This window comes from Sander lucioperca, chromosome 21 (genome assembly GCF_008315115.2).
Source record: "Sander lucioperca isolate FBNREF2018 chromosome 21, SLUC_FBN_1.2, whole genome shotgun sequence".
NCBI lineage: Eukaryota > Metazoa > Chordata > Actinopteri > Perciformes > Percidae > Sander > Sander lucioperca.
The window spans coordinates 8,555,372-8,582,607 of record NC_050193.1 but is presented as its reverse complement, the minus strand read 5'-3'; the positions used below and the strand labels follow the sequence as shown (position 1 = coordinate 8,582,607).

General features: G+C 41.8%; 1 protein-coding gene and 1 long non-coding RNA gene across 2 annotated transcripts; one reads left to right on the top strand and one right to left on the bottom strand.

Annotated features, from left to right (window-relative positions):
* Positions 1-660: 660 nt before the first annotated feature.
* On the top strand, positions 661-23,297 carry LOC116059700. The gene is made up of 4 exons (XR_004107353.2): positions 661-821; positions 918-999; positions 21,236-21,432; positions 22,337-23,297. It is a non-coding gene; the product is annotated as an uncharacterized LOC116059700 (long non-coding RNA).
* On the bottom strand, positions 23,286-26,861 carry cenpx (centromere protein X). The gene is made up of 5 exons (XM_031312953.2): positions 26,742-26,861; positions 25,407-25,458; positions 25,259-25,312; positions 25,096-25,184; positions 23,286-24,491 (listed from the first exon to the last, which is right to left on the bottom strand). Exons 1-5 carry the CDS (start codon positions 26,826-26,828, stop codon positions 24,477-24,479), a joined length of 297 nt encoding a protein of 98 aa, XP_031168813.1. The 5' UTR covers positions 26,829-26,861; the 3' UTR covers positions 23,286-24,476.
* Positions 26,862-27,236: the final 375 nt, after the last annotated feature.

Below are 27,236 nucleotides of genomic sequence, written 5' to 3'. Positions count from 1 at the left end.
GTTGCTCAGACCGCTGGTCTTACTATATGTGTCATTGCTCTTCCCACCTAAATGATTTTTTTTAAAGTTCACATCATTTATAATGAATTTGTCCCACAGGATAGAATGATTTGCAGAATAAGATATAGAAGATGTAAAACACAAAATTGTTCAAAGGTAGGTTAGTATTGTGGCTTTACAAATACCACAATGTAAACTTATCTACTGATTAACACCTGGGACACAAAGTAAATGCAGCTTATTATTATTATTATTATTATTATCAAAGTGTTTTTATTCCAACTTGTCCCTACAGCAGGTGGTTCCCTTCCCTCTGGTTTAAAGATATATTATTATCAGAATAAAAAATAATCAACTAAATCACTTCCATAGTTTTTGACCGCATGTACTCAGTACTCTATGGCACATTTCTGCAACATGAATGCACATAAACATTTGAAGCCACAATGTTGATGAGTATTAATTTATACTTGTGTGTCAGATAAATGCAAGTCTGGTATGACCAGATGTGGAACACAATCCTGCAGCACATTAGTCACATCAAAACACAGACTGTCTTAATAAACGTGTCTGCAAGTTCCTTGTTAACCGTCCTTGGTAATGTCCTGATGCTGAATCTCAAATGAAATAGAAAATATGGAATGTGTCAAGCAAATATGCTGTTCCAAACAGCTACCTCAGGAGGGAGCTGCAACTGCTCAGGATTCTGCTCTAATTTCAGTCACAGCTATCGACTACAGACTCCGTCACCTGTCACCTTCTCGACCTGCTCCTGTTTGTCCGTACCACCCTGTTGCCTGTCAGCACTCCTGATACATAATGTAAGCAGCAGCTTCGCTTGTAAAGTAAGAGACAGAGTGAAATGACAACAGTCTGCCAGCATTTCAAGTCTTCTTGTCTCTCTTTTGTCTTGTCAGTACCCTTCATGTGATCTGCCCGTCGTGTCCTTTCACGACAGGAGGGTCAGACTTTGACAACCTGCTGGACGACTTCCTCCAGGTGACACATTTTGTCTTTCTTTGCTCTGTGCACACTATGTGTAATTCTACAGCTGTGTCGGTGGTGTCTTTGTTTTCATATTTATCCTTTTGGAGTAAGTGAAGAGTTCACATGATGCACTTGTTTAGTTGACAGGACAGGGCACCCCTTTCATCTCCCTTATGTAATTACTTCAATTAGTCATGCAAAGGACGAGGGTTTCAGCTGCAGATGTAATTTGCCCTCATGCCAAGGTAAAGTCTACTGGTTACAATCGTCCTCTGTATATTTGTCATTTTAACCGAGGTGTAACAGGATAAAAGACATCCCAAAGTAAGCCCTCCATTCATAGAAATCATCTTAAGTTGTTACAGTGATTTGTGAGTGGCGTCGTTTTAGAATCAAGGCCTTCTCTTTCTTCCTTCCTTACATTAAACAGCAGCGTGTTGTCCTCTGTCTTTGAAATGTAAATAATTTGACCGCTTCCATGGCAACACCTCCCACGTAAACAGCCTCAGCGCCATGCACCAGCCCTCCACTGATATGAACTTTGTTTAGGGGTAGAGTAAGAGAGTGAACCACTTGAGGAGACGTAACTTTAGAAATCCCTTTCATGTATTGGAAAAGCGGTGAACTTCTGTTGTAGTTTATTGCCGGTGTGATTTTTTTTAAAGCATCCCCCTGGCTCTTTGAAGTGAGAGAAGGTCTGTTTTTCCTCCGCAGTGGTGTCACTCACTGATCATCTGTTTCTTGTCTTTGATTGGATCAGATGAAATCCTTTTTCAGTGTCCAGTGTTTCACTGGTCAGACTGGACTAAAACTGGTTACAACACAGAGCAAAGCATTACACTGCAAATGCATTTCAGTCGAGCAGGTGTCTTAACAAATCTGGTGACTTGTCCCATATCAGATGACATGAAGATAATTTTTGTTTGACACTGCTGTTGCTATAAAAATATATGTTAACCTAAGAAGACTCAGCATTCAATGATTAGTGTGACATTTTGGGAATTACACTTGATGGGAAGTTCAATACCACTCACATGTCACATGTTAGCTTAGCTTAGCATAAAAACATGGAAATGGGGGGAAACAGCTAGCCTGGGTCTGTTCATCGGAAACAAATTTGCCTACCAGCACCTCTAAAGCTCACTAATTTTTTAATAAGTTTTTCCAACGTTTTAAATTGTTACATTTTTCTTCTACATATTTTCAGCACTTATTCCTACGTCCCATATTTTCTGATATAAAACACAAATTGAAAACGAGTCAATGTGACCCGAAATCAACACAAGGGTTAATCAATAGAAAAACAAAGTGTAAAAGCTATTTATGGAAAGTTTTGTGCCGGACTGTTTATTTTCTGGGACCAGTAACTTCCTGGAGTGTCGCTGGTTGCCTGACAACTGCTCAATGTGACTCGATAGTTGGACACATGACCCCCCCCCCATGAAGCAGCGAATTGTCGTTTTTATACTTCAATTTTTATGCAGAATAAACAACCGATATATAAACATGTATTTTGTGAGCTAAAGAGTTACTGGTAGACAGATTTTTGTTATCTTTGAGTAAAGCCAGGCTAGCTGTTTCCCCCTGTTTCCAGTCTTTATGCTTAGCTAAGCTAACCAGCAGCTGGCTTCATATTTATCATACAGCCATGAGAGTGGTATTCATCTTCTCATCTAATTCCTAGCAAGAAAGCAAATGAGTGTATTTCCCAAAATGTTAAATTATTCCTTTAATATGACTGTTTATATTGTCCTGTTTCTATTAGCTGAGAGGAAAGGCTTTAGTGAATGATTGAACTTCAGAAGATTGATGCCTTCACTGACAAAAATACCCCCTTTTCGAAGTTAGCTGACCAGACCATAATCGTAGTATCTTTCCTCACTTTTTACAGATTTTGTCATGCATGCCTTCATGCTGCTGAAGCCAGTGCTTCATTATGCTTTTCCGGGCTATTCCGGTCAAGCTCGCGCTGCGGTCACACACATCGAATTGTTCTCCTGACAGCTGTCTGTGCCTTTTATAATAGCTACTTAAAACAGTGGAAGGTTTTATGTTCCTTCTGAGCATTATTTTTACTGATTCATGTGTCTTTTTATGATGTTATTTCATCTCCAAGCGGGTTTAGAAATAGTCTCAAAGTGCTATTCCTAAGCATTTATATACCTAACATATAAACAGTTTTTTATTGCTTGAATGTAATTTTGTGGGCAGAAGTAAGAAGGAAAGACAAAAAAGACACAATTTTTGATTTCCTTCCAATAAATGTTTGGAATTGTAATAACCTCTGGGACAGACAGCCTGTTACTGTCTCATGTGGCTAGATGATCCGGGTTGCTCTCTCTCTCTCTCTGTGGTATGCATGTCCAAGAGCTTGTTACTCTTTGAGGTCTTGGTTTGTTTAATGAAGTGGTATTCTGTCTACACAGAAGATCACCCCTGAATTAGTGTAAGTAAGTTCACTGTGTCAAGTGGCTCTGTTTATAAACTTCTTAGTGTCTCTAATAAAAATGGCTGTTCCCCCCCCCCCCCCCCATGTTGAGAATGGTATATCCGATAAAATTATTCCAGGGGCGTTGACTGCTATTTCTCCTCTGTGATGTCACCACCTCTGGGTTTGTATATGTTCAACCCGTTTGTGGCTCCGCTGTGCTGAGGGTCAAATGCAAATTGCCATCTTAGTGGGCAGCTAGCAGGCCAAAGGAGGTTGTGTTCTGTCGGATTCGGGTGTGTTTGTACAGACGTTTTTTTTAAGGGTGCTGAGGACTTTCCAGCTGTGGCACTGCAGTTTGCCTCAGGACCATCTGAAAAACAACATTAACAATCAAGAGGGGACTGAAAACATGATCCACTCCGCAGTGTGTTTGAAATTTTAACTAAAGAAAACAAGCTGGCTAATGGTTTTGTATTTATATTTTTATTTTGGAGGCTTTGAACTCAGAGTCCAAGTTGCATGTCAGACCCAGGCAACTCTAGAAAACAGCCTAACTGTGAATGTAAAGACACCAAAAAAGAGCTTGATTTAACCTTTGCCTCTGAGGACTTCACTAAAATATTTTCCTACGTTTTTTTCTTTAAAGCTACATTGTGTAAGAATTTCTCCCATCTAACGGTGAAATTGTATATGACAACCAACTGAATATTACTTTCTAGCCCTTCCTCCTACGGTGGCCGAACCCGAAATTAGCTCTCTCCATCGTTTACACGCAGCTGTTCTAGCCACTCCAATATTAACTTTGGTCTTGTTGCTTTGCCTGTCGCGTTGTCGTTTTAATTCTCTTTTTCACTTACCTGGCGAGTAATCTCCCCCTGGCATTCGTCACAGTGCCAATATGTGTAAGAGGGCGAAATGCGGAGGTATGTCCCTCTTTGGCTAATGTATTTTAAAGATGGAGGTGCTACATGGCTGCCGTCATTCGAGCGAGTCGCTCCTATGTATTCTGAATGATTCTGAATGTGAAGATTCTATGCTTACGAGAATACTTTGATTAGTTGGTGGAAGTAATTACACATGAATGAGTACATATTTGTGAAAGAACAAAGGTTTTTTTGCTAAGAATCAACTCAAAAAATTACACAATATAGGTTTAAAGTCGTGCCCGAAATTTGTCAATTTTCATTGAAATATTATCGCCACTGCTCCAAATGCCCTCAAGCCCAAATCCACTTGTTTTTATAGAGGCACTTTCCACATGTTTGATGATGTAGAGGATTCAATGAACAAATTTCCCCAAAAAGAAAAAAAGAGGATTGTTATAAAAAACATTATATTGTTATAAAACTGCAATCACTCCCACCAGCGTTAGATTTGTTGTACTTACCTTATAGGTACAATAAATAAGGCTTGTGGGTGTGTGTTCTATTCAAAGAGTGTAAGGTGGTAGCCAATACACTAAGCTAGTTACCAGTTTTTTTGTATTGTTTTGCTTTGTAGCTCAGTGATGTTTCTGTACCCCATAACTAATTTACCAGTTCATTACAATGCCCTGTAATGTCTTCCTGTCTTTTATACGTTTGTTTTGAGACTCTTTTGTTCCCACATAACCATATCATTGTACCCCATATTTATTGTGTAATTACCCCATAAATACTGAATAATTACACTGCAATTTTCAGGCTTTCATCAAAAGCATTGACCCGTCTTTTTATGCCTGAAGTCTAAACTGAATGGCCATCTTTAAACATTAGTTTTTGACTTTTTTGCATTTAAGCCAAATTAATGAATTCATTGTTTAGAACTACTTTTAACGATCAGTCCCTATGAAAACAGTTAAATAGATCATCCAGTGAAATGGGGGCACTGTGTCCAGAAAAAAAATGTTGTTAAAATCTATAATGTAATGTAACCCGCACAAACAAACAAAGGGGTTCGTTTTGTTTTCTTGTTTGTGTGTGTGTGTGTGTGTGTGTGTGTGTGTGTGTGTGTGTGTGTGTGTGCGTGCGCGCGCGCATGGGTGTGTGGGCTTGGGGGTTATTACTGCTTCTTGTTGGTTGCGGCTCAGTACTGTCTGTCCTGTGGGACATCTGTGGGTTGCGTGATGGGCTTTGTGGAACGGTGCTCTGTTAGTGGAGTTAAACAGGCCCAGTCACGAGCTCTACCAGACGCCATGGGCACAAGTAGCCTTGTCTCTTTGAGGCTTCGTATACACGCACATATGCCGACATACTAAAACATAAAAAAAACACAAAAATGACACTGATACGGAAACATAACGCACATTCTGTTATAACCACAGGCAGATATCCAGACACATTTAGTTTAGGTATACTTAATGCCAAGGAAAATATTTCAATGGAGGACGTGTAACATTGATGCTCCCACTATCCTGCCCAAGCTGGCCAAATTGCAGAAAACTTTGAATGAGTTGTCCTGCAGCTGTTAAAAGTTTTGGCCTTTATTAGCTTACCAGCACATGTTTGATACATCCCAACCGCACCAGCACCCACCATCCATTTATCAGTAATGTGTGCAGCCTGCACGTATTTGAAAGCCTTTACACATCAGCCAAGATCCTACTTTTACTCCTAATGTGTAGCTATCCAACACTTTAATAGCTGCCTTTTTATGGTTATTGATTTATTTTATTTGAGGAGAGAGTGGGTGTCTGTGTGTTAGCGTTTTATCTCCCTCTTTCCCATTTGACAGAAAGCGAGCCATAAACCTCCCTGGAGGTTGAGAACAGAACATCCATTACAACTACCAACCGTTTCGTTCAAAGCGACGCAAGATCCCACATAAGATGTGCAATTTGGTAGGAGATGAAGTGATATTGGCTGGTAAATGTTGTGTATCGGAGTGGTCATTGCCCCATCTCCCTCTAAGCTGAAATCTTCTCCCTTCTCATGTCAGACCCTGATAGATTTCAAATGATTTTAAGGGCAGAGGAGGATAATGAAGACCAGAGTGTAAACGGGTCAGAGTGATGTTAAAAAGAGAGGAAAAAATTGGGGAGATCAAACAGCCAGTCTATTGACTTTGATGTTTGTCTCTTTCGTTCTGAGGCGCGGTGGTTTCAGACATTTTATTAGTCTTCCACCAAGACGCTTCATCTCTTCTTTCTGCCACCTATTTTTCACATGCAAATTTTAGGTTTAACTAGAATAAAACTTAACTTCCTAAATTATTTGCTCAATGCAAAACTCTCAGATGGAAGCATAAAGCCTCCTTTATCCAAAGCTTGTGTATGTATGGTGAAATATTTCATTTAAGGATCAATAACATTACCTTAAAAGAATCTGCATCTGCATACACCCCCCACCGCCCCCCCCCACCCCCCCACCCCCACCCCCTCCCCCTGTGTGCATAATGACAAAAGAAAGTGGCCCTAATATGTTGTACTTTCAATCATAGGGATGCTCTTCATGCTGCCTTGTTTTGTTTTCCTCCGCTCTGATTTTCAGGAACAAACCAGCACTGGGATGCCAGCATGGGAGGCCCGGCTGGCTTGGCAGGCAGTCTCAGTCCATCAGAGCGGTCGGCCTTTTATGAGATTACATGAAAGCGCGGGAAATAACGACAAGCTTTTGATCATCAGAAACCAAGCTGATTTACTGCCGAACCCAACACTGTAGCTTAGACCTGGCAGAGCATCACCTATGCCCGCCTGAGAGAAAGATGAGAGTGAAACAACACACCTCTCTCACTTTACTGCCATGGCTTTAGGTAGAGGATTGGTGCCAGGCCTCCTGGTCCCGTTCAACCGCAAAGCTTTACCTTTACTTGGTTAAACTAATGAGCTAATGCAGAGGAAATCTTTAACTTGTATCAGACACCCACACTCAACAGAAAGGTATGAACAGAATTCTTGTCAACCAAAATCGAATGGTCTGTTTTTCATTTCTGGGCATTATGTCATGGGATCACACTTCCCTTTTGAAGTTGTTTTACCTGAGTGTGGTGGGATTATTTACCACATGTTTGTGTTGCTTCAATAGTTGATCGTGTTATTTGTGTTGGCAGTTGGAAACTAGCAGGCTATAAAATCCTCACTCACACCAAATACTTCCCCTCTAAGCACAGTCTGACACACAACCATCAATGGCTGAGTCAATGTCAAGGCCACGGGGAAAAGCAATATCATTTAGGATTAACGTATTTGTTTGATAGCAGGTTGATTTAAAAGTAAGTAGTAAGTTTGATTATTTTGTGAAATATTCTTAAATCAGAATCTTGGATTGGTGATTGATTATGTAAAGAATGTGCCTAAAATCAACACACTAACTGGGGTCTTAAATATGTTTGCTCTCCAATGCGTGTCAAAGAGATAGGCCTTTGATGAGAGAATGCCTGACAGAGATGGAGACAGACGAGAAAAGACAGAGACCCACTAGAAACCACAGTAGTCAATGGCATGCTTTACAAGAGACAAAACATTGAACAAAAGAAAAAATAGGATAAAGGAAGTATTTGCTTCAAAGGTCTTACTGTAAGTGTAATTTTCAAAAGGGCTGGGTTGCCCCCGTTCTGTAATTAAGTTCTTCACATTGGGTTTGTCTGGAATTAAAAGGACTATTGCCACTTTTCAACATGGATGTTTTTATATGTCTATGTTTGTCTGTGGTGAAGGATGAAAGGGAGATGCCTTCCCCTGTCTCCTGAAAAGTCTTTACACCAGTGGAAAGTAGACAAGGAAGAGACTCTGCAGTGTTTGAACCTGTGTCTCGTGCCTTCCTCGTCTTCAACCAGTCAACAGAGGTGGTTTCATTTTTATTGTGTGCCTGACTATATGATGCTTTTGTTTTCTGTCCATAAACTCTGCCCAGATGACTGTAGATGATCCCAACAGTAAGGACAGTGTCAGAAATGTCTTCTCTTGATGAGAGAATTCTTTATTCTTATTATTCTTTACTTGCGGCCCTTCCAAAGTCCTTCCTTATCCATTTCATTTTCTTCGATTTGATCTCTAAAATAATCATCAGCAACTTTTTAAACATGTTTCCTCCACAGCTCTTCGATTGTCTTAAGTTTGACATCAGCGCAATGCCCTTTGTTTTGAAGGAAACTGGAACGACAATCGTTTTCAAGTGTCTTACAAAGTGAAAATCTGATGACAGTAGTTGAGACTAGTGGACTGTAAAGCATTATCTGTGGTTCCGTGGTTTCTTCCTCAAAGTACAGCTCCAGGGCAGCTCTCAGAGTTTAAACACAACCCCTGCTCTGCTTCCAAGACTACTTTCAAAATGACAATGATACACTGACGTCAGACACTGGTGTTTTGCTAAAAAAAAAAAAAGAAAATCCAAGAAAGAAAAATAATAATAATACAATAAGACACTGCTGATTTTCCTGGAAGCTCTGATTCATCGGATCCAATGAATTGAAGCCTCTTTGCTTTCTTAGGTCTTTTTTTGTGTGTGCCAGACATTATGTCTTCCTGATGAAGGATAGCATTCTTCAAAGGCACTTAAGATGTATAATTAATAACAGAAATCAGTAATTTGAAATTACAGCAGAAGACACCCAGGTCTCTTTGAACCCATGAAATCTCCATGGATGACTTGTGGTCCTTTAATTAGCCAGGATTGAAAAATTGGGTGGGGTCTGTCTACCCTGTACCCACCAACTACCACCTCCACCCAACACCCTAGACTAAGAAGAGACGTTATTCTTAATGTGCTAACATTTTCTTCTTATGTGATCCCAAAGCACACGCTAATGTCATCCCTTGACAGTGACTTTTTCCTGTTGGAAAACATTTCCTCATAGCGACACCCGAATTGGTTGGCCTCTCATCCTCACAGGCATCCCACAGGCTACTGACGGAGCCTCCCCTCATCTTTTGCAGGACTTTTTTGTCAGTCAAAGCCCTGAGATGAACCACAAGCATTAACCAGAGTCTGTGGTGGTGGTGTCTGTAAACTTCTTGTGGTGCAGCCCTTCACGTATCCCTCCAACCCTCTCTGTCTCTGGACTCCATGGATCGTACCTTAGGCGGCGAAGTGCAGTCATCACGTGCTTGTCTAAACTCTGCCAGCTTTGTTTATGGCTCTCCCTTACAGCTACGACAGTCAAGAGGTCTGTCAGAGAGACAAGAGCTAAATATAGACCGGGCCTGTCATTATCAGGATCATTTGGGAGTAAAGCTGTTCCCATTATGTGATAAGCCAGCAACCAAAACAATGACATGCAGTAGGTTGTGGGAGCAGGACCTAACTATAACGTAGAATTAATATCTCTGATGTGCTTTGAAATGATGAATTCAGACTGATGACACTACAAGTGCCGCCGTTTGTTATTGAGATGCTTCCATCAGTCAACCAATACAAAGACAATGCCATTCACAAGAAAGGGCCACATTTCAAAAGTGTTGGGACAAAAAACCTTCTGTCCTTCTTCTTACTCCTTCCTGTATTGGCGGTGCCATAGAGGTCTTGGTGAAAAACAGAGCATGTGGCCAGTCTCATGTTTCTCTTTACTCTCTGTGGGTGGTCCCATGGGGGGCCGTTTGATTATTCTGGGATAATCTTTTGATTACAATTCAATATAGCCCTCTTGAGAGAGAGAGCAAATGGAATTTCCTTTTTCTCTCCTGTGTGAATGTGAATAAGCTGATTACATGAGCAAAAACAGGCATCATCTCTCTGTCCTACCTTGAAGTCAAGAAGAGTTCGGCATTTGTTTTGTTAATTTACCAGTTTTGGTTTCTCATCTTCAGTGAGTCTATCCCAAAATCTTTTGTATTTGATGTTTGTTCAAATGTCTGGGAGTAGAAATATGAAAATAAATCAGAAAAGTGTATCCATGTATGCATACTTGGCAAGATTTTGTCTTTCAACCATTCATTTTGTTTGACGTGTACGTCTGGGAAGAGTTTGGGCATTCAGTGAAGAGATGATTAACAGACGAAAGACCACACCGGAGCTTTGGGAAAAGATTCATGAAATACCACCATATACGCAAGTGTTTGGCCTAGATGACACAACTATCTACCGAGGAAATTAAGAGAAAGCAGAGGGGTGCGTATGTATCATTCTAGTAGACTACTTTAGCCAAGTCCCAGATCAGTAGCCAAGATGACTTTTACAACTTGGATTGCTGCCCTTGGTATAACCTCCAAGACGTATCTGAAGGATTCACTGTTTTTTGCTAAATACCGTCTATGTTTTTCTTGATGTGTGGTGGTGAACAGGTACACCTGTCCTTGCAAGTCTGGCAGGAAGTTTGTTTTTACTGTGAAGGTAAGGCTGCAATTCCTTGGGGATAACAACATGCAAGGATCTAATTGAGATCCTTGCATTGAGACACCCCCCCCCCCTTGTTTTCAAAACCCTCACTGTCCGTTTTGCTTTCTGTGCCCATAAAGGGACAATGGATTAGCCTCTTCCCCATTTCCATGTGACCTCATCTGTGTTTGATTTTTCTGCCTACTTGAAATTGGCCATGGGGTTAACATTGAGTCCTTTGATCAGTCCTGCCAGGAATTTGACTTGTTTATCTTGTTTATCTGATGATGGCCCCTTAATGGGGGGGCATACATTTGGCAGGGGCATGCCTTGATGTGGGCCTTGATAGCTGCAGGACACAGAGAGAAGAGAGGACCAGGACCTTGTAATGGTCGGAGGTGAAGGAAAGACGATTGCAGATGTGGCTCCAGGGCATCTGAACCTTGTCTTTCTCTGCCTCTTTCCTCCAACACTATCTGGCCCCATACAGATGGCCCCTCATCATCATCAAAAAGCACAGATATCCAGCATCCTTTCTCTTTTCAACCTAAACAGCTCCTCTCTGTAGCTCTCTGAGATTGACAGTTATTAGTCGACATTCTGACGGCTTTTCAAGGTAGCCTGTAAGTGCAGGAAATGGCATGTACTCAACAAGCTTATCAAATTAGATGTTGCCCCGTTCCCGTCTTCATTGACTTGCTGACAGAGATGCAAGGAAACGGTGCAGGTAGACAACCAGGCCTCATTCCATCCCTTGCCTGGCTCGACCTCAGCCCCCTGAAATGAAAGCTTTCCTCTCCTGCACCACAGCTGGATTCCAGGGAGCCTGCAGAAGGCCTGTTTATTTGTGCAACAATGTATTCAGGGGCCTGTCATTACAAATCCTAGCCTTTGCACCTTCTCTCTCCCCACCAGCCCCATCCTTTCTTCTGTTCCCATCAGCTCCCCTCCCCTTCTTTAACCATCTCTCTTTCAGCACCCTCAATCTTTTTCTTTGAGCCTCATCATTATCCAGATCCTTTCGCTGACCCTTGTTGACCTTAGGATTTGTTTGATGTGGTGCTGGCAAGGACAGGAGATGGAATAAAGTTGAAAGTTTATTATTTCAAGGGGAAATTGCCATGATTAGGGTTTTACAAATAAACTTTACCTAAAAGATTGTCGAGTCCTGTGTGTGTTCTGTGTGTGTGAGACAGCAGGAGAGAGACGTCTTGCGGTGTCCGTGTGTTAATCTACCCGGATGCCCATTGATGTTGGTCGACACATGCACACTTTCTCCTGTTCCAATCAAAGGGGTAAAATGTGTTTAGTGTGGTAACATGCTAATAATTTAGTCTGTTATGTTGTTTAAATCATGAGACTCCTGTAGTTAAAAGCCAAGCGTAAGTAAACAAGCTCACACATGTGGCCACAATATTGCTGTTCTTCTGTCCAGAGAGGTTTTCTCTGTGGGGAAAGGGGGTGTTATCCATCATTTTCATTCAGCGTTTTCCACTAATACATGACAGAACCTACGAGAGCCTCAAGGTTTTGTCCAAACGTATAGGAATGTTATGCCGAACAACAATGACTGTTAAAATGTCTCACATTCATATGCCTATTTTACAAATAATGTATTTTCAACTTTTTCTAGTAGCATTTTCTTATCCATACATACAAGCAGCTGAAGTGGGTGATGGTTAAAGTTGATTGGTTTCATTCTCCATTCTGTTTTATCTCCATGTCTGAATATTTTTTATTAATACATCAAAAATAACTGATGTAGCCATGTGTGCCCATTTGATATAATGTTTACAGGTTATGGAGAGTTAGTTGTAGATTAAGAGTATAATCTGAGATAGTAATAACTAATCCTTCAAATTCCCTGCATGTTTACATCTTTATAACCTGTTGTGTTTGCTACTCCGAATTGAAAATCTGTCGCTTATCCTGCCCTCTCACTCATAATGACTTCCAAGTTCCTCTACGAATCTATGATGTCTCGTGTTTCCCTGTTTGTCTCAAGAGACAGACAGGCGGGTTGGTTTGGGCTGGTCTGCCTTCTGAACAACAGCATCTCCAGTCTGCGCCGCTCTGCACTGAAGAAGCATCTTGTTTTTCAACTGGTGGTTTTCCTAAGCCACAATGTTTGATGTGGGCTTCCCTTAATCACACAACATGCTCTCTAAACATGAACTACATTCATCTTTGCTCCACGACTTCTGCACTCCCCCCCTTGGTTTGTCGCTGCTTTTGTTGAGTTATTGTGCAACAGAGCAGAGAAGAGTAGTGAGAGAAGAGGAAGACAGTGGCCTTGATCTCAATGAAGTGATTTTGATCTGGCCAATCCAGCAATTAGGCTACTGAGGGAAGAGTGAACCCCTAATCCCGGATGGGACACATGTGTTCTTTGTAGTCCTAATGTCTCTCTTCCTCCTCTGTCCACATCACTATCTGATGGGACACAGAGTAAGTATTAAACCAATGCCTCAGATGGAAGCCTACCATTAAGATGGAGATGCTGTGCTCTTTGAGGCTAAAGACTTTTAATTATAAACTGTAGGCCCGATGTAGTTGTGTTTCCTTCATTCTGCTGAATAGAGGGTTTGCTCTGTGCTGGCTGGAGACCTGGTGCCAGGCTCTGCAGTCAGCGTGTCACTGGCGGGTACTTTGTCGGTACGAGACAAGGCATGCCGCCACGCCAAGCGTGACTCTACAGGAGCCCCACATGGGGGCAGAGATAAAAGGCTTTTATCTCCCCTTCCCACCGTCCCCTTTCCCTCATGGCTCTGACTGGCAGGGCAGTAGGTGGAGAATAGAGCTAGAATAACCAGACCGGTTGTTAACATATCAGCTGTTGTTGAAGCTTCAAGGGCGTCCAGTGAGATCAAAGCAAAGCATTCAGTCCAAAAGCACGACATTGTCTTGCACAACAATCCATCAAACCTCCAATTCATCTGTCAGTAAATGAGGAAGTGGTCATGAACGGCAATGGAAGGCCTTTCACTGTCCCCTAATGGGCTTTGATGATCCAGCACAAAGAAAGTGTCATAATGGTCTCATACAAAGTCTAATGTCATTCGTTTATTGTTGTCATTAAACCAAGAATGACCCAACCCACACCTTTGTGTATTTAGTAAATGATGATGAATGTCTTACAAATGACTGCTACTGAGCAAGTAAGGGTGTGCTTTCTTTCTTTCATTCTTTCTTTTTTTCTTTCTTAGTTTCTTTTTCTTAGTTTTTTTTTCTTTCCCCCTCTCCCTGTTTCTTTATTTCCTCCTGTACATAGCAGCTCTTTTTCCTTCCCCCTCCGGTGTGCTGCTGTAGACATCTCCCATCCCCTCTGGGACTTCTTTATTTTTCTGTTTTGTTTTGTTTTTCAGGCACTTTGCATTTACACACAGCAGCCCTTTGATGTTGTTGCCTGGGTGCTGGTGGACAAAAGAGCCTCCATCAGCTGGATTTAAGGATGGGGTTGGTGGGGGGCTCGGAGGGGGGTGGGGTTTGGGGGGGGGATGAATAAAGAATCAAAGTTACTGGAATGGGGTTTGGAGGCGGAGGACTCCATGTGAAACTATGAACCATGTACCCCTCTTAAATATGGGCCAGGAGTTCACAGTTGTCATTGCTTTTCTTTCTTGGCTCTGTTCCCCTTTGTGCTACATGCCATTGTCTCCATATGTCTATTTGCGGCCATGTTTGTTCATGCCTTTATTGGCACTGAATGTTCTCATTCTTTAAGTCGACCAATGGGACAAAAAGGCCCATATTTTGCTCTTTGTAGTCAGGTGATGTGAAATACCACCAGCGGCTGTTGCACCTTGTAAAATTTTCTTCTGATCACTGCTGCATGCCGTGTTACAATGCCACTGTGGCACTGCAGTCTGTGGCGCTGCGGTTATAACCTCTTCCACTCTGTGCTTTCTGCCCGCCTAGCCATGCACAGCAAGGGCTACTGATGCTACTGCAGCCCCTCACACCCCCACAGTGGGGGAGAGACAGTCTGTGCTCCCTCAGCCCATCAAATCCCTGCAGGACCACTCTGGTCCACTGGAGGTGAATTCAGGAAGCAGCCTTTGGTGGTGCCGACACAGCAGCACTCTTTTACCGAGGGCCTCATTAAACCTGACAACATCCCCTCAGCCTGGGCTTCATTGTTCAGCCAGCTTAATGGTAAATGGCAATTAAAGGCATCACCAAGGTGCAGGTATTAATGCCTTTGAGGAGCACAAAGGCTTTGTAAGATAAAAATGGCAGCTCAACAGTAATTGAAAGTTGTCTTTGCCATTGGAGGAAAGATACACTTTGTGTAACCCTGTGTAACCTTTATTCAGCATTTAAATGCACAATAACAGCGTTAAAGCATCTGTAACTGATATTTTTACAATAACAGAATATCATGACAATGTAAAAACAATGCAGCAAGAGCATTCAGAAAGGGGTTGTTTGTTGCAGTGAACCTACAGGGAATTATCACCTGAATCTGCAGCTCCTACCTCTGATTTATGGAGCTTTTATAGTAAGCTCATTGTTTAGCTGTCTGGCTACTGTTTTGGTTCACTCTCACTGCTCTCATCCCATCGTTTTCAGCCACAGCAGGCAGCTGTGAATCTCTAAAAACTCACTGTACACTACCCGCTCAGCACCAAACAGCAGACAGTCAAGCGACTAGCTGGTGAACATAGTGGATCTTTTATTAGCTAAAAAGCCAGATATGTATACTCTAATGAGTTTGTAGAAAACAAAAAGAGCTAAAAGAGAGTGAACATTGTACTTCGCCAGATACAAAGATACAAAACCAAAAACATTACTCCAAATGAATGATAATGTTGCTCCATAACTGCTGGATATGTGAATAAACATCTGTTTGCTAACAAGTTCACAATATCACCACAACTTGTTTCTGCTGCCCCCAAGTGGCCAAAAAAGTCTTGAGACTATGTGTTTTCAGGAATCATTGTAGATTTGTTTGTGATTCTGTAAACACTTTAATTGAAAAATCATCTAGAACAAAGAGCTTCACCTGCTGGACCTCCACATGTATGTCTTGGACCGTTTTAGTTGTTTGCAAGGTGGAAAATTCAGGTAATGAAGTCAAACTGATCACAGCAGTTTTGTTGCCAGGTTGTTTTCCACTATAATTAGCAGATCAAAGCATAACGTTCTGTGTCACTTGTTTAACTCACTCCACATATACAGTCATCAGGGTCTGTTTAGATCTCGTACCCGCCAGGCCCCGCTGCTCCATGGGTTACTTGTGGACATACATCTTCACTTTTTATTTATTTGCATGTAAACTTACTCCGCTATGTAAACCACCAGACTCGGGTTGGCAAATGGATCCAATTGGGAATGGTCATAGCACAGATGAATGAAGACAGTGTAAACAGTCTGTCAACCATCAATATGAACTTCAGCATGGTGGAGGGATGCAACTGTAAAATCTGTCCTACCAGCTCCACTTGAGGGTGATTAGGCCATATTTATAGGCGGCACAGGAAACAGACCCACAGCTTATCTTATTGTGGACAGGTTTAACACAGCTGGTTTGAGGGGACAATTAGAGATTCAGAGGAAAGACAAGGCAAGACTGGCTGCCTGTACAGTATTTGGTAGTCGCATAGTGTGTTGTCAAAGCTTACTCCTCTGTGAATCCTGTCCAGCAGATTTTATCACCAGTTTTTGATTCAGAGAAAGTGCAGAAACCGAAGACAGTTCTCTAAGATTTCACGCACTCTCTCAAAACTTCAAACGCACAGTGAAATAACAAAAGGAAGTCTGGCAATCAAACGTGGCTATGTTTGGCTATCTCTATCATTACCACATTTTGAGGTTTTTGCATTTCAAAAATCATGTCTTCAGTTATATAAGATAGACTTAAGTAGTTTACTCAGCTGTGGATGAACAAGCTCTGCTTCCTCTCTCGAGAATAAAAGAAGAGAATTGCTCTGATGGCTGCTGTTTTTACATTGTTGCTGAGCATCTGACCTTCCTTTTCATATTGTGACAATATTTCTTCAACTGAGAAAGATGAAGGAAGGAGATAGGCTGCTGTCAGCAAACACAAGGTTTCATAACCTCAAAAGCACAGTGCGTGTTACGTTCTGTCCTTTCTGTGCTTTCTCCACCTGGGTCAGCAGCTCAACACCCTGGGATACGAGTTCATAAAATAGCCTATGTGTAACTTTTTCCCATAACCTCAGCGGGATGGAAATCCGTCTGCTGTTGAGCCTGAAACACCTCTTTTTGACACTGAATTAATATTTGATTTATTTCTTTCTCACAAGAGCAGTTTTATCAGACAAAAACATTATTAGTTATGATATTGACATATACAGTTTTAATGAGTTTTTGATGGTTGATTTAGAAAGCATCACTTTGGGTCAGGTCAACGTGTGCTGTGCTACTCTGCAATTATGGTGACTAAATAATGAATGAATTAATTGAAAAAAATGGTCAATACATCAGTCAATAATAACTAGCAGCCCTAGTGTTTTTGACAAATGTGCGTCCCAACGATGATTGATTAAAAGCATTCTTCCTATCTATCTTTGCTCTGTGGATCGTTTCTTTTGTAGTTAATACATTTCATATCATCACTCTGAACTATGTCTCTGTTGAAAGTTTTTTTTCTTATGGGAAGGTCTTCATCCAGCCCAGAAAATAGAAACCAGCAGCTCACTTTAGAGACTTTAATCAAAAGCACATTTCAGTAGAATTGTCACTCCTGCTGCTGCTACACATTTGATTTCAGTTCAGTTTTTATTTACAATAGGTGCCATAGGGGAGGGTACATGGGATTATACTGTGTGGTTATGTGGTTAGATCTATACGGTGTTGATATAATCGGCTTTGGTAATCTGGGATACCTCATACACTGAAATGCCACACTAAATTGCCGGTTTTCTTCTTTGTAAAATTGTGTCTGAGTTCCCCTGTCAAGCAGCAATTGTAAGTCAACTAAGTCCTCACTCCCACGCAGCTCCACGGCTCAGTGACCCTGGTTTCAGTAGCTCCGTGGTGCTGATTGTTAGCAGGATCAGTGCTGGATGGGGGGGGAAATGGGAGAGGAACTGGGGGACACCTGACCTTTTCTCTTTGGGCACTCAGACATGTCACAGCTTTGCCTCTTGACAGGATCAGGATGCTGAATATTGCCCTCCCACTGATGAAGCTCCTCAGCCAGTGTAGTGTATCAATCCAATCAATTCTGACGCTCTTATATATGACAGAAGATTAGCTTTCAGCCCAAGTTAGGCACCTATACCCCGGGGCCATTTAGCACCCGAAAAAGACTGATTTAGACCATGCTGAGAAACATGGAGCTCTGTTGAAACTATCACCATAATAAGACTGACTGACAAACCTATCCCTAACCCTAAACCACTGTTTAGCCAACAGTCCCTTAGTCAGAGACCATAAAAGCCTCTGCACATAAAGTGAAAGGAGTCTCTGTTTCCTTTGCCTGCTACATCTCTCTCAGTCTCCTTCTCAGTGTGTTTCATCGCAGGGTGAGCGATTGAGTGGTTTAAGAACATACTGGTGCTTTGTTTTATGTACAGAAAAGTAATAGCACCAGCGGCCCCTTTGAAGCCCCTTTAAATTTATTGTTGTTTTTCCAGGAGAGGCGTTTTTTAAATTACAGCTCATTGTGAGTGGATCTGCTCCTTTGCTGTTTTTGGAGAGGGGTTTACATTTTATGTCTGGAAACAAGTATTGCCCTCTCCTCTCCGTCGGATGAAGGTGAACATTTAAGGGAGAAGGTTTGTGCAATTCACTTGCCTTCAAAGGTCAGAGATCATCCTGTGTTGACACCCTCGTCTTCTGTATTTGATTGTTAGAAATTCTCACAAAGAGCAAAAATCAAACCATGTGAGCCAACTGTCCCCTACAGCAGTAGCCATACATCATCCAAGCTCCCCGTGTGTGATGTCAAACTGTGCATCAACTCCGTCCCCTTTCTGCTGCTCCAGTCCAGCGTGTTTGCAGCAGCTCTGGTTTATTTCCAGTTTAATGTCAAGACAAGCTGGTTGCCCTGTTTTCATGTCAGAGAAACAAAAAGAGCCTGAATTGGCTCTTCCAGAAAAAGAGATACCTTGCAGCGCAGCACCCTGCTGTGTCTCCTATTGACCCTGAAGTTTCACCTTCCCTCTAGCACTACAAAACTACATATGTGCAGAAACAGGTGCACCTTCAAAGTCTGAGGGTGAGCAGGAGCATCGGTGCAACTTGTTATATATTTTCAAATGAAAAATTCATGTCAAAGATCAAATCAATTATTAAGGGCAGACCTCGAAATCTCAAAGGTTGTGGTTCAGGATTTGTTTGAAGTAAATCGCTGTCAAATAAATTTTGATAGTGAACTTTGCTGCTACAGATCTTACATATTTCAAGCAGATTTTTTAGATTAGAAGGCCAGAACGACTACCTGATCTGATCAATCACGTTTACTATCATCCTGCATTAAACTGTATTATTAGAGCCACTGGAACAGCGATGCTAGCGGGAGATTGTACATTGACACAGCAGTGCTTTGAGCTTAAAGCTATAGTGCGTAGTTTCTGTCTCCCCCATGAGGAATTCTAAGTAATGACAACAAAACTGGTGGCGCATCCACATGACACAAGCCTTACGTGATCGCGCACCACCCCCACCCCTCCTCCACGTAGTTGCTTGTAACCAAGGAGGACACGGAGGATAAAAAAAAAATGATGGACTCTTCAGAAGAGGTAATTATCTTCGCACGATTTTCTGCGTGCAAAAGTCGCCGGACAACACCAGTTTCTAAACAGCAATACTGAGAAATACAGAGAGAGTTTTGTGGAGCTAACAGTCTTGATTAGCTTTGTAGCAACTCATTTGGCAATGGCTTGAATGTAACGGACATTCATTAAAAAAAAGTTGGGCACTAAAGCTTTAACTAACGCTAGCATGGCTAATTTTAACATACTGATGTTCAGAAGGTATGGACCTTTTTCACAGCAGACATTTTGACTTGTCATTGTAGGAAAAGCACAGCTGAAATTGATAACCTTAACGATGGCTCAATTCCATCAAGTGTCCCAGTAAGCTATTTCAGTGAGTCAGCAAGCACAATACCAGGGCCTCTCCTAAGTGGAATGCAGCCATTATTAATGGTTTTGAATACACCTGTGCTTAAGCTAGGAGAAATGTCATGGCATCGCCAAAGTTGGTAGGATTCATCCTCTCAGCAACATGAATATTTGTACCAAATGTCATGACAATCCATCTAATAGTTGTCAAGGTATGTGTCATTAAAATCCAAAAATGTCAACCTCATGGTGCTTCTAGAGAAAAAGTCAGGGGATCACAAAAACCAGAAGGATTCATCCTCTGGGGGCCATAAATGCCCGTACGAAATTTCGTGCCAATCCATCCCTTAGTTGGGGAGTATTTCCGTCTGGATCAAAGTGGTGGACCGATGGAGTGATGAGTCCCATACCTGTACCAGAGAGTGAAGCAATCCCTTTGCTTTGAACCTGAATCACAAGGGATTACCATTGAGGTTTGCACAACACAGCAGACAGGAAGCTGTTAAATACGAGGACAAACACTGCATCCTGACCTCTGGCCCTTACACCCTGACCTCTCCTACAATCTGACATGAGCCCTGTTGACTCACCAGGGCTAATTTAGAGTTCCGGTGCCCCTGACCACTGTGAGGACACCATGCTGCCCTATGGAGGGAACTTGGAAGACAGACTTGTTTTGACCCAGTACCCTTAACTCTTGTTTTCACTGGCCTCCTTCAGGCTTGATATTTGTTTTAACTACATACACTGAGAGAGGCAATATGATGCAAAGCTGTGCTGATGCTAAAAACTTCTAACATAAGCCTGATGGTCTTTTCTCCAACAACGCTTACATTTGACATTAAAGACAGGCAGCAGTTTGTCCCAGTTTACCACTTTTGTCCAAACAATTTGTACGGTGTTATTGCAGTTAATATTAGCCCGTCGCCGATGCCTTCACATGTCTGCTAATGAAGCCCTTTAACAAGTCTCACAAAGGCCAACCTCACACTGTGCTACCTGCCAACAAGCTAAAGAGATTTTCGGTCATTACTTGCTCCTTTTTAAATATCATCAAACATCGGCCCTTTCATCATTCCAAGTGCGTGACCTTCAAGTTCACAGCTTCTCTAAGCGCGACTGCCAGATCTTGTGAGGGTTAATGCTGGACTAATTTTAAACCACTGCTTTTAATGGGACCTAAAAATAGAGTGCTCCGCTGACCTCCGGTCCAGTCAGGTCTCGGCGGCTCATTTGAGGTCCACCTCCCACCACACACACACACCCCTTTTGACGTCACCTCGACCTAACTGCTTCTTTATTTTTAGACGCTCCCAAAATTAATTGAATGGTCTTGTTTCGTACAGTGTTATGTAAGGGGATTACTCTTTTGTTATTGCCTATGCCCTGACCATGTAGGCTACCACACAAAGGCGGGAGGTGGAGACAGAGAGTAGAGGGGACTTGGGGTGGAAGAGGAGGGTAATGTAGTTAAGGTAGTAGTACAGGGCTCCAGAAATAACCCAGCTGTGGGCCTAATTGTACATCTCTCTTGCTCCCTTTTCACTCTTCAGCTGCATGCCAAGGTCTTTGACCTTATCATCCACCTCACTGGTTCCGGAAGAATCCTTTCCGCCCCCTGTGGCTACCAAAGCCCCGACCGATATGCAGAACACAGCAGCAGACCATCTCCAGCCTCAGACTAACAGCCAAGCGCCACAACCAGTTAGAAGTGATCCCAGAAGAGCGCCCTAGTGGCTCAAACTGCCAGGTATGTTCTAATCATCCCCAGCGTGGGCCCCGTGGCTCCTTAACAAAGCTTAGCCTTAGGACCCCAGGCCCCTCAGAGAGGCCCGGGGCCTCCAGGAAACCCGCATGTCACAGCAGTATATACAGTCAACAGAGATGCTGCCTCTGTATTTGCATTCTCTCCACACACGCAAGCTTTCTGCAAAACGTGTGCACACCAAACGTCTGCGACCAGGTTTTTTGGTTTTTTGACAGCGCTCTAAATGTTTGTAACCTTTCATGTGTGCGTGAGTTGCGTGTGGAGCATCTAAGAGGAATGCACTCGCTCTGTGTCCCCTGCAGCATTCCTCCATGGTTATACAGCTCCATGCCCATGAGGGGGCCACAAGGGCCTCTTGTCTCCTCAGGCACTAATACATCACAGGCCCAGATCAAGCACAACAAGCATGCAAGCACATACATGCACACAAACATCCGAGAACAGATTTCTTCAGAAGAAAAAAATCATATTTATTACCAAAGTTTTCACTTGCAAGGATAATGCATGGCATCATATATTTATTATGTAAGTACTCACAAACATATGTTTTTAAATGTTTGGGGTAAATTAGCACTAATAGCAGATGACACCTGTAGCTTCTTTGTGGATTAAGATTTCCTGTCATCCTGTCTTTGCAACAATTATACATTTGCTTATTGCTTATTTATCTTTGCCAGATGTCATACTATCAAACAAATATTTTACCCAGATTCAAAAAAGTACAAGGTCTGTCAGATAAAAAGAGCAAAATGATGTATATGGTACAGTAAATGTTTTTTTATGTACACATTCATGGTAAAAGTGAATGTTTTATGTGTCATATAAGCCTATAAACTTGTATGTAGCTCATCACTTTTGGATTTTGCTTGCTTGCATGTTGTTACAGCCATTGCAGAAGATCCAACAGTCATGGATATGGGTGTATTATGATCACTTGTCATAGGCATGACCCTAGTTTTGGCCCCGAGAAGAAAAGGGCTTTGAGATGACAGAAAGTTGGAGAGATGGGAGAAGCTGTGTCATTCTAACAGAAAAAACAACCACAGACTAGTGAGTCAGGAATTATGAAGCGAAATCTGACATAATCCTAACAGACCCTCACAGGGACTCTCAAGACCGATGCAGACAACTCCACCCCAGACGTCACCCTAAACCATGGTTACTGTTAGACGAAACCTTATCAGTCTCGGGAACAGACTCACAGCCAAAAAAATGGACAGGTATTCTCCAAATTTATACATGCCTTTAGTTTTATTTTATCATAAATGATCATCCTGGCAATTGCTGGTGCTTCCATAAAATCAGTATTGATATTGATGGCTACAATCAGGCAGATATCTTCAAGTGATGAGGGCCTTCTCCCATGTGCAGCGCTGTCCAAAGACCAGCCAGAAGGCTGGAGACAGATCAGTCTGTTCCTCCTGGGAAAAGCTTCTCACTCCAGAGCGTCTCGACTGGCTGTCGACACTCCCTGCCTTTAATGTATGATCAAGAAAAGCTTTAACTCATTACTCTCTTCAGTGCCCCTCCCCATTCTTGTCCTAACTGCTTTCAAATGTTTAATAATACTGCCTTCAGATGTAATTTGTTCCACTAAGATGCATACAGAGAAAAGTTGTACAGTAGTTCACTACTTCAGGACAGACCTTCCAACAACTCATTGTGGAAAAGAAGAGAGAACCAACAGTCATTTTTATTTAATCTGCAAGGATTGACAGCTGGAGATCCATTTTATCGCTAATAAACCTCCAGAAAGGCCACAGTATACAAAAATACACCTTTTACTAATTTGTTTCTTACCGTGGTAATAAGTAAGGATGTATTGTACTCTTTTAGCAAGATTATTTGGTGTCATATCTGGTAATAAAATCATCTCATCTGAGTGAACAGGTTGTCAAAGCGGTGGATCTGCAGTTTACTACTCAGAACTAAGGGGCAGGACTTGCTGCTGCGAATGACTGTTTATAAACCCAACAAACGATTTACTTCACAAAGTTATGTTTTGGCAATAATGGTCACGGCATCACTACAATAATCTTCAACCAACCCAAACACACCTTCTCCTGAAGGCCTGCTGTGGAAGTTTCTCCTGGGAAACACAAATCCAGTCTGGGCCCTACTGAAAATGTGCCGCACCTATCTGAGCCTGGACTCTTGACTTTAGCCTAAGTTGCTTCCAGCTCTATGTGAGCAGCAATTGTAAGTGTAGTGAGTCACTCAAGAGCCAAACAAATAAATAGTGTAAGGTGTTGTAAAGCTATGCTGACTCATGGTGAAGACATGTTGGTCAAATACACCACTGGTGGAAAACCATCTGAGGCACTTGGGTTAGAAAACCCCACATTACCTCCTCTGCTGTGATGAAAGGAGAGAAAGCACCTCTACTACTCGCCTCTTTTGTTTATTTACCTTCAGAATTACACCCTGCTCTTCTTGGACCATGTTCCAAGGTGTTTTGTTATGGTCCCTTTCAAACAGAATATCTATGCGTGTGGTCTCTGGCCTTGTTTGGCTAACACGTGCACACATTCGTGCACGCACACTCCCATTCAACTTTCCCCCTGTGCCAGAGGTCCCCTTTGCCCTTCCCCCCACCTCTAACTAAACATCGCAGGACAGCAAGAGGGAACTTCAAAGTGGCCAGAGGGGTTACTCCTTTTTTCCTGGCACTTGTCATCATCTAAGGGACTGGCTGCTCCCCTTATTACTCTAATTGCTTCCAACTGCTCCAGGAGGCTTTGATGAAGGGCACTATGGAGCATGCTGGAAGCACCTGTTGTTGCACGGAGGAGCACAGGTGGGCCTTATTGGTGGTGGCATGGAGGCATGTGGACAGCACCACTGATTTCTACTTTAAATCACACAACTCAAATACATACAGAATGAGAATCTTAATGTAATCTCAAATTTGAGTGATTATGAAATTGCAGTTATACAGAAAAAATAAACATGTTGGAATTGAAGTTGTAGGATTAAAGCAGGAACGCACAGGCAACACTCTGGCTCCATCTTGTGGCATCACTGTGCTAGAAGTCCAGCAGCTGCATTGGAAAAGAAATGAAAACTGTGAGATTTAAATTGGAAATGGAACTTGTGTGCATTGATAATGTCTTATGTCCAATTTGCTTTTTATGTTTGACCAGCATTTTATATAACAAACAAACTACTAGCCGTTTAAGCCGGTCCAGCATGGGGTTTCAGAAAAATGGATTTGACGCCTGTAGGCACTGAATCTCTCATATGCCTGAGCCACATTCACCAAGAACAAGAGTTATGGCTGAGATGTATAGACAAAATCTACTAAACTTTATCAACAATATAAAGAATACTAACTAAAATCCAAAAAGAAAAAATTTAACAATACTGGGTCAGTGATGATCGCATGGAATGCCCTATACTGTACTTGTTCTTATGATTAGCTGTAACAGGCAGCAGATGAAATAATGTATAAAGTGCATGATAGTTGCACAGATAAACAATATAATCTGAATGATCCAGCCTGAGTGTGCATCACAGAAACAATTCAGAATTCAGGAGCCCAACATGAAAAATACAATTTCCTGGATCACATCCCTAAAGCAGCCTTATGATTTTAATTTATGGCTGTTGAATAACACATTAAAACCCCAACTTTGAGCTACGCACCAGCTGAGGCAGGATCTTTTCAAAGTGCTCGATGTCTACTTGGTCGCAGTCCTCAGACTCAGCTTGTTTTTGTGATCTCACAGCAGCCTCTGGAGATAAGATAACACATTAAGGGTCATCATTAAGTGATCTGTATACAACTATAGCCAACAGAACTCCTTACCTTGGACAAATACTTTTAGCAACTCTGCCATGAGCAGCGCAGCATCACCACTTACTGTAACAGAGTGAGATTTGTTGAGCTGTAGAATCACAAATAAAACGCGTTTTGGATATGTGACTTATATCAACACAATATTGATCAAACTCACATCTGGTTTTGTCCTCCTTGAAGGAACTTGACAAGAGTTTGCTTACTGTCTCCTGTTAATTGGGAGATTAGAGAACATTGTAATGTACAGTGTATGAGACAGACCCTCAATAGTTTTTTTTTCTCTAAAGCAGGGGTGGCGAACCTGTGGCTCTTGAGCCGTATGCGGCTCTTTGCCTGCTCCTGTGAGGCTCTTCCTGTGTGGCTGGGGGCTGTGTCATTGGTTGATTGTTGTTTTTAACTTTTCTGAAACATACAGTATTTCAGATAAGTAAAAAAAAAACACATTTGAATGCATCTGCCAATACATTTGCCAATTATTTTAAAATGGAAAATAATGCAGCAGAGTTTTGAGGACAGATTCTGCAACCTGAGGAAAAACAGCGGCCACAGAGCACCTTCCTCGTTAACCCTTTCACTGCTGAATCAGATTGTTTGAAAGCCCCTTTAGTGACAAATGAGTGAGAGAGTTCGTCGAGTGGCCACAACCGAGTTCAAGCAAGACCTGAAAAGGATTTTGGATAACAAAGACTGTCAGGTTTCCCACTGAGTCAATCTAAGTGAGAAAAAAAACTATGAAAACTGCTATGTATTATAACCGTCATTAGATCTGGAAGACACTGTTGCTGTTGTAGTGTGGACGTGCATGTGTTGTGTGGCTTTTTGCTATGGTGCAGGTTTTTTTTGTGGCTCTTTATACCTAACTGGTTGGCCACCCCTGCTCTAAAGAGTAAGTTGCCAAAGGAAATATTTTCCCTTTAGGATGATGATCTATGTTTATCAATGACGAAAACTAAATACGCTAAAGTCACACTCAACTAAAACATTTAGTTAAGAGTGCACAGACCTTGTTGTGTATAGACATGAACACAGGTTAAAAAATACTTATCTCCTTCTCTACATTTGCAAAAGCCCTCTAGATAACATTTTACTGCTTTTGTCTTATAACTTGCTGATGTTCTACGTGGCTTCCTTATTCCAAACTGCCTTTGGGAAAACGACAATGTAATGGGAGAAAGTACTAACGCTAGTGTTCCCGTAATAGTACGTATAGTATAGACTATAGAACACTGTTTTGCATCATTATTAACAGTTCTTTCATTCGGCATACATAGCGTTGTATTGTTAATTCACTGAATAATATCTTAGCAAAGTTGTATCGTCTGATGAAGAATTGATGTGCTCTGTTGACAGGGTCAGCGACGGCGTGAATGTTTAATGAGAGCAAATACATGCAATTCAGCGACAAAGAAGAAGCAATATTCGTTTTTATTTAACCACGGGGAAAACCTAGTGAGTATAAACAACCATAATCAAAGCAGCGCTTTTCTTCTACCTTTTTGAATCCAAGTTCTGCGTCTTTCTCCGCCATGTTTTCTACGCTGTGAGAAATTTGGCGCTCTGCTGCGTAGGGATTTGTCATTGATCTCTGACGTCATTCGCACCGCCCAATATTAAGCCGACGTACAAAACTGTGGAGTAATTGAGTTATTTTTGGAAAAATGAGTTTGGATTCACTGACATGACATGCATATCTGTTCGCAGTCGCAGTTATAGTTCATTAATTTGCTTATTATTTTCACTACATTTTAAATTCACAAATTCTAAAGCAAAAATCCTATCAGAGCTGACTGTCTACTACCAAACATTTCCTCTATATATGAATGCACAAACAAAAAAGCTGTTAAAATGTATAACCACCGTATAAGCTTCACAACGTTTTATTCATTTACATTTTTTAATTTTATTATTTTTATTTTTTAGGCTACACAAGGTGTTGTAAACTTGGTGTTAGATTATGTGATAGCTACATCTCTTTAGGCAAATATAG

Bases quoted from the DNA above. Each gene is read 5' to 3' on its own strand.
- cenpx (XM_031312953.2), bottom strand. From the start codon at position 26,828: ATGACAAATCCCTACGCAGCAGAGCGCCAAATTTCTCACAGCGTAGAA. The intron at 25,459-26,741 runs GTAGAAGAAAAG...CCCAATTAACAG, and splicing joins CAGAACTTGGATTCAAAAAG to GAGACAGTAAGCAAACTCTT. The intron at 25,185-25,258 runs GTAAGGAGTTCT...TCTTATCTCCAG, and splicing joins GCTAAAAGTATTTGTCCAAG to AGGCTGCTGTGAGATCACAA.